At 35.8% G+C, this 8201-nt stretch overlaps 1 protein-coding gene across 4 annotated transcripts in view; it reads right to left on the minus strand.

The window, feature by feature from the left end:
* Positions 1-3120, minus strand: part of LOC109229222 (sorting nexin 2B) — an 18200-nt gene extending 15080 nt beyond the window's left edge. For all 4 annotated transcript variants that reach the window (XM_019394593.1, XM_019394592.1, XM_019394591.1 and 1 more), the window contains exons 1-2: positions 1963-3120; positions 1288-1497 (exon numbers count right to left, since the gene is read on the minus strand). In XM_019394593.1, coding sequence (XP_019250138.1) covers positions 1288-1497; positions 1963-2979 — 1227 coding nt within the window. In that variant the 5' untranslated portion in view covers positions 2980-3120. The remainder of the gene's footprint in view (positions 1-1287; positions 1498-1962) is intronic.

The raw sequence follows: 8201 nt of genomic DNA on the forward strand, positions 1-8201 counted from the left end.
CGGGGGGGGGGGGGGGCATATATTCAAAAAGAGAAAAACTCCTATAAAGTGAAGGATCCCAAGGAGTCGTGAGTTTCATCAGTGAATATATGCAGTTTAAATATTAATAAAACGTAAAAGTTAGTCCCTACATGTTCATAGTCTGTAATAAATTTAGGCATTTGCTTTTAATGATTGTAATTCCTAGATCAACTTTTCTTGGGAGTTGAAGAAATCTAGCATTCACTTTAGTGACTCTTATACTCCTTTAGTTGCTAATGAAAAAATCAACCCGTATATTCAAGGCAATCCATTAACAAAGTACTCTTCTTCGGTCTGCAACACTCAAATCTGGTTCGGCCTATGTACTTTTTGGTAATTCATTTAACCTAATTCTCTTTTTTAATAGAAGTAGAATAGACTCACTACTTCTTGAGTATAAAGTTTATTGTGTTAAAATAGACTTTGCTCGAACACCTAGGCATGCTTTGGAACTGATTAACTCTTTCTGAAAACTTTTTTTTCTTTTAATTAGTCCTGCATGTTTGTCACCTATAACTTGGAGAATGCAACTGTTAACTCACGCAAATATGTTGCATTTTTTGCTGCTTTGTATGATTGTTTTGCTGATTTCTGTGGTTGTTTCTCCTCTTAAATATATCATCACAACTATACTCATAAAACTCAACATTCTTGTTTAGACGAATATCCTGTGTAACTTGTTATTATTAGTTGCGATGGTACAGTTTGAGATGATTTCAAAAACAAAGTTGTTAATAAACTTACAGCTATAGCTATCTTCAGATATATAGATCACAACCATATATTAGTGATAGTTGCAACTTTCAAGAGGATACCTATCACAACAAAGGTATTGGACATGACAGAAAAAACAAGAAGTCAGAATACCACATCAACATAAAATGCTGTTTATAGAGAAGTATTAGGTGAGATCCGACCATATCACATGTTTGTACTTCATCAAAATTAATGTAACTAATTACATATCGTACCTTCCTAACTAAAATAAACGTTCTTCTGCGTAAGTTTCAATTAGTTTGATTTCAGCTACTATAGGATCCTTATTCATCATTTTGAGCTTATATTTTTTTTCCTTTAAATGTTTATATCTCATGCACATGTTTTACTAATATTTCAGTCGCATTGAAAACTTTGTACCAATTGAAGTGGAATACATGTGCAATGCATGTGTTTAGAAACTATTATATAATTCAAAGAGAAAAGAGTGTTTTAAACAAGGCCCACTCTTATAAACATAAGGTCTGCTCTAAAGGATAAAATGGTTACCAAATGCTTCACTGTCTGTGAATTCAACTCCCGATACAATCTGCTAGCCTTAACAGCCGCAGTAGCCACGTTTTTCATATCAGCTGCGCGTTCTCTCTGAGAGTTCAACGTAGCTCGCTCATTCTCAAATTTCGTCAACTTAATAAATGTTAGCCCCAGTTCTCCAATCGTCTCCCCCATATCTTGCTGAGCTTTCACGAGTGATTCGGCCTAATTTGGAATAAAATTATAAAAGATTAACTAATAGCAAACAGAACAATGTTCACAGAACTCAATGGGTAATATGCAAACCAATACAAGTTCCATCTCAGGAACTAAATTTGTAAACCATTGAGCTACCTTTTTTTTTTGACAATGGTAACAAAACCATATAGCTACTTGAGAATTCTGGTTAGACCAGTGTCATTATACTCCTAGAGGAAAATGTGACACTAATAAACACGGATTGAAAATAAAAGCACAAAAATATGTAGAATTAGAATGAGAAATAGTATAATTGGCGAATAGGGAAATGAAAAGAGTTTTAAGTTCTATGCGCTGATGGTGCAAAAAATATCTACACAATCAGGTCGCATAAAAGTTAAATGCAGGTAACCATAATAAATACTAGTAAGTAACCTGCTATAATAAGTTTAATTACAGTGTCAGCATATAACTTAAATCGAAATGAGATACCTGTTTTGATGCATTACTTAGTTGCAGCTCAAGATTTTGCAACTGCTCTTTCTTTTCCAGGAAATCCTTATCCTCCTCCTCCACAAGTGACTTCGACCCGCCCCAATCATTCGCAACAGACTGCTTCAACTCCTTGAACAACCTCAGCAAATCCCTGCCACCTTTAGCGGGTTGCACAACATCCTGCGGGCCAATGACATTCCCCCCTGAGTCCCCTCCGAACAACTGCTTGGGCAACTTCACTGCTCCATCCAAAACCCTAGATGCCACATCAGTGGTCGTAGGCAAAGGAAGCTTACCGTCCACCTGCAAAAACACTCTCAATTCATCACTCTTCTTGATCACCGGATGTGATGCAAGCTTCTGCAAGTACTTCTCCAGAGCCGATCTTCTCTGCTCCACGAACTCTTGCTTTTGCATCACTTGACTCTCCACTAAACTCTTATCTGGCCTCGGAGGAATGAAATACCCTCTGTAACCTTCGCTCAATCGATCCGATAACGTAACCACGTCTTTGAACCGTCTCCGAACGCTGAAATCGGATCCTCTGTAATCGGGTAAATTGGTTTTGGTAGTGATTAAGTAGGTAACGTAAGTATTACTGCCGGGAACAATTGACCCCGATTCCATTTCCTTGTGCGGATCTGAAACCGTGATATTCAAATACTCCAAGTTTAAAGAGGGAGGTATCTCCGGCATTGTCGAGTTACTCGAGTCGTCATTAGGGTTTTGGATGCCGTTAAGTTCTTCAACAATGCTGGCGTCGAGAGGGTTGGAAACGATGTCGGCGTAAGGAGAAGGTGGTTGAATAGAGGAAGTTTCAGGAGGAGCTAACAAGGGATCGGAATCGGCAGGTGTAGCGACGACTGACGGGGAAAGAGGATGGTGGGAATCGGAAAGGGAAGTCATGGCACTTCGGTAATTAGAGTAGGATTTGGAGGTCGATTTGCTATCGTCCTCATCGTCGTCAAGAGATAGACTCTCCATTGCTTCTTTACGAGCTTCTTCGCCCATCATCTGAATCAACTTTTTAACAATTAGAAATTGAAGCTAAGTGCTGGTACTAAGAAAATAAAGGTCATGCGAAACTCGACGCTAAGGTGGAAGATTTGAAAGAAGATTGGACACATGGTAGTTGTCCGAGACGTGCATTAATTAATGTTAATTACTTAGGGTCGTTTCATAGTTTGGAGTTATCCATGTGTTAAAATTAGGATTACAAAATGGGAATCTAGCACAAGTTATACAATAGTTGGTTGATTTTTTCTTTTTTCCACGTAAAACATAGTATTATTAATACAATATTTGGTTCATATTTTTCTTTTCCGTATTACTAATATATGTATAAGTTATAAGGAAATCTATATATTATTTATGTAAGGTAGAAGGTGGAATAATTTATACATGTATTAGTAATACTTGTTATTAAAACACAAAATAACAAGAATACTCTCTATTCAAACTCGTATTTTTTTTGTTTAAAAATATATCTAAAATATGCTTTTAATAGAATAAACTAGACTATAATAAATAAAACTCACAATACATTTCTATATTACTAATCCTTATATAACTAATTTTCGCATAACAAAATCCTGCATAACTAATCCCTACATAACTAATCCCTGCATAACTAATCACAATGTAACGAAACCCTACATAACTAATTCATACATTAATATTACCTATTACTTGCATAACTCTAACAATCAACCTAAAGACCCTTAAGTTACTATGTATTAATTATGATGTTGTACGCCTGGTATGGTGAACCCAGGGTCAAAACGCTCTAACTGCCTGCTTTGCTCAGAATTATGGTTAACCCCGATTCTGTTTATTCGTTTGTTGTTGTCAATATTTGGGCTTTTCCCTTTTTTAGCAAGACATTGGCGTTACGCAAATGCTATCTTCCTCATATATCCCAACTAGGTAAAGATAATAAACAAATTAACACTTGTTCGTTTGCAAGAACAATCTATAACCTCTTGAATCACTGTCATCACTTGAAAGGCTATTATTTTCACCTTAAACGGTCTTACAAGCTCTATAGTAGATACGGCTCCAAACATTCAAGGCCCATGCAGCCATCAAATAATATTAGTTTCTCATCTTGCTTTACAACTCATCATTTTATTCTCTATAATTAGTTATTTTTTGGATTAAATCTGCTACTTTCAGCCCTCAATTATAAATTTAATTGCTTTGTCTTAAAAATCAAATTTTTGATTAAATAGTTTGGCACCCACCGTAGGCTACAACAATTTCACTATTCATCCAAAAATACTAACTTTTCTTTTTTTATTTCTGCTCAATTTAAACTATCAATATAGCCGGAGATCATCCGATCAACCAAGATGAAAATATCAATGTTGAAGATAGTTCAACTACGTGAAACGACAATGATGGAGCACAATTTTCGAGAATTAATGGATTACCAGATCCTTGACTCTCTTCGAGGAACTCTAGACCACGTAGCAATACCTCAACGTGTTCCAAAGAAAATTTTTAGAACTGCACAATTAGCGAAATTCATAAATACACAAAGAATATGGAGTCAACAAATTAATGAGGCCATAATGAGCTTAATAGAATGACCCGGAATGGGAGGTTCAGGTATGCCCATTAATTTGGACTTGGAAAACCTAGTCCTAACCTTGCAAAAATATATTAAAGAGCAAGGTGAACGCATGGAATAAATTTTTAGAATTTCACCCATAGTCCAAGGAATTGATATGGATAAATAATCACAACATCCTTGGAAAGCAAGCACAACATCGTCGCCAATTCCAAAGAAATTCAAGATACTAGACATTCTGAAGTATGACAGGATGTTAGGCCTCCAGGATCACTTTATAGTCTATACAACCAGAATCAAAGGAAAACTTGATAAAATCAAAGATAAAATCAATGATCGTAAAAAATCTTGGAGAACCCATCATTAAAGAAGAACTAACTTATTATTTCTTTACTTCCCAAAAACACATTATCTCTTTTGCAGCACTTGTTGACGCCTTCACCAATGTGCACACCGGAGCATCAAAAGTTGAAAAATGAATGGAAGATATCTTCAAAATACAGCAAGGAGACACTAAGTTACTCTTGGAATTTATTGATCGATTCCAAAGAGAGAGAGGATGTTATTACCTCAACTTCCTTACAATTGGGCAGCGATTGCCTTCGCTAAGAATCTCAATGAAAGAAACTCTAAATATACCTAAATATTGAAGGAAAATATAATGACCCGACCGGTTATTTTAAGTTTTAGCATTTCGTTTTGTGATTGAGACTTAGAGTGACTTCATATGGTGTAGTATGACTTGCATGTATGGTTGGCTTCAATTTTCAAGCAGCTCGGAATGTATTTGATAGAGTGATTCTCAATTTGAAAGCTTTAAGTTGGAAGAGTTGATCAAGGTTTAACGTTTAAGTAAACAACGTTGGATTGGTGATGTGATGATTCCAATAGGTTCATATAGTAATTTTGGACTTAGGCGTATGTTCAAATTTGAATTTGGATGTTCCTAGAAGTGTTTGGCTCTATTTGTCGAAAGTTGGCAATTTAACAAATTGGAGAGCTCATAGGTCTGACTGGGAGTTAACTTTGATGTTATTGGACTCCTATTGTGTCTTTGGGACCATGGATAGGTTCATTTAGGTTATTGGACCTTGTGTGCAAAGTTTGGTTGTGATCCAGAATGTCTAAGTGTGATTCGGACGCGTTCGGCGAAGTTTGAAGGTTTTAAAGTTAGGAGAATGATCATGACCTTTGGTTCTTGGTTTTGATGTTGTTTATGGTATTTAGAGCCTTTGGATAAGTTTTCATAAGGTATTGGACTTGTTGGTATGATTGGACGGGGTCTCGGGGGCCTTGGGTATGATTCAGGGTGGTCTCAGATCATTTCAGATAATGTTTGCATTGCTGGTTTTATCGTGCTGGGCAATGCTGCGGAGCTAACACTTGCAATCGCGGAGAAGAGAAGTTGGCGGGTGGAGTATTGAACTTTTCAATCGCGTAGGTAGCTATAGAATCGCAAAGGAGGATCTTGGTTAGGCTGGTCGTGTTTTATGGTCGCGGACAAGTAGTTTCAATCGCGTAGGCATTTTCACGTGAGGAGCGATGCATTCGCCAAGGTGTTGGAGGTGTTGTCTTCCGCGATTGCATGTGCAGTTTTGCAATTGTGATGGTGTATTTGGAGGCAGACTTATTTTTATGCTTTGCGGTCGCGAAGAAATAAGTCACTGGGCAGTCTATTTAAGTGGAATTTTGGGACTTTGCTCATTCTCTCATATGTTTGAACTTTGGACAGAGAAGGGCAATTTTGTAAGGAGATTTTCATACAAAATTTTGGGATAAGTGACTTTACTCATTTTTTATATTATTTCAATAATTTACATGAATTATTAACATCGAAAACATGGAATTTTGAGATGTATTTAGGGTTTTGACTACACCTTAAGAGAATGTATTTTGAGGATTTGAGTATCGATTTGGACTCGATTTTGGAATCTAATTATATATTTGGACTCGGTAGATTATGGGTCATTGGATTTTGGTATTGGTTCCAGATTTTCAGGAATGCGGGCCCGGATTGACTGTTGTTGACTTTTTGGAAATTCAACAAAGATTGAAGCTTTATGGATCGGGATCGTTTCCTATGGCATTGGTTGACTTCCTTGGTGGACGTTGGCTAGATTTCAGCTTGTTAGAGGTGATTTCTCAACAAAAAAAAATTCGAGAGGTAAGTGTCTTGCCTAGCTTTGTTAAGAAAATTTTTCCTAATAAATAATATTATTTGTTACATGTGGGGGTGATACATATGCAAGGTGATGAGCGTATATGTATGTGCCAGGGTTATCCATGCTCGGGGTAGATTATATGTTTCTTTGTTCCGTGTAAAACTTTGTGATCTTCTTTACTTTCTTTATTTGCTTATATGAGTAAATGAGTTTAATTATCCATGGTAGGAATCATGTTAAAACATATACATATTAAAGGAATTTAATAGGCTACTCTTGAAGTAGTGATATACTTGATTTGATCGTAGTTGTGCTTTGTATTACAAACATATGTCTATACCTGCCATATTGGTGCTACTTGAGCTTTTCTTATTCATTTTGAGATCATGTTTAGACTATGATGCGATCTTTGGATAAGGCAGCTCTTGAATGGTTAGCTTGCCAAGTTGTAAGATGGTTATGCTTATCTCTCACATTATGCTTACTCATACCTCTTGATCGTATTTATGCATCCTACCTTGCTTGTTACTGATATATATATATATATATATATATATATATATATATATATATANTCTCGCCTTTTCTGTTGCAAAGCCACAACGGCATTATCTCGAGGCTGGTCACGCTCGGCCTCAATATTCATTGAACACTGTGATCTCGAAGTCTGCCATTGGGCTCGGACCCAGTCTATTTCGGACTCGCTCTTAAGGTGATCCTCGAGCTTACGAAATCGGGTAGCCCCGATTTCTACCGTATACAAAAGGTTTCATGAGCAATTTAGCATTAGTGTAATAATATTGTTATATATTGAAGGATTTAATTTATATTAGTGTAACAATACCGTACCATTAATATATAGAAGGATTTAAGTTACCTATGTATGATGGTAAAAGCTTATTCGCACCCAATATTTATACCAAACTTTATCATGCATGATTAAGTAGTAATAATAATTAAGGTGAAAATGCGCTAGCAAATAAGATGAAAATGCATATTGAGTCAAGTTAATTCCAAGAAAAGGGTGTTTCAAGAAGCGTATGGATGATGTTAAACTCTGAAATTTACAGCTACTTTTTTCTAGTTTACGTTGGGGTAAATTAACTAGCTTTTCCATTTCTTGTAAAAGAAATTGTTAATTCAGAAATTTCCTCTATTTAACGCATTAGTTGAATATAGTTAAAGTAAAAACTTGTAAATGATCAAAAAGAGGGAAGTACGTAAATTGCCCATTGATTTCTTTTCTTCTGTTGAACTTAAACAGCCCACTTCAAAAAATATGTTAGATTTAGGGTTCTAGACCAAACTGGAAACTACTATCCAAGAGAAAAAACAGGAAACTATATTTTCTGTTAATTTTCACAACTGTTAATTAGTTCAATTGTGAAAAAAATTACGCATTGTATATAAAGATTAGGGAAAAACTAACTTGAGTCCCAAGCTTAACCTTCCGCAGAAATCAACACTTCTTTTCTCTCCTATAAATTTGTTTCCTAAATTTT

The sequence above is a fragment of the Nicotiana attenuata genome, chromosome 7 (genome assembly GCF_001879085.1).
Source record: "Nicotiana attenuata strain UT chromosome 7, NIATTr2, whole genome shotgun sequence".
Classification (NCBI taxonomy): Eukaryota; Viridiplantae; Streptophyta; class Magnoliopsida; order Solanales; family Solanaceae; genus Nicotiana; species Nicotiana attenuata.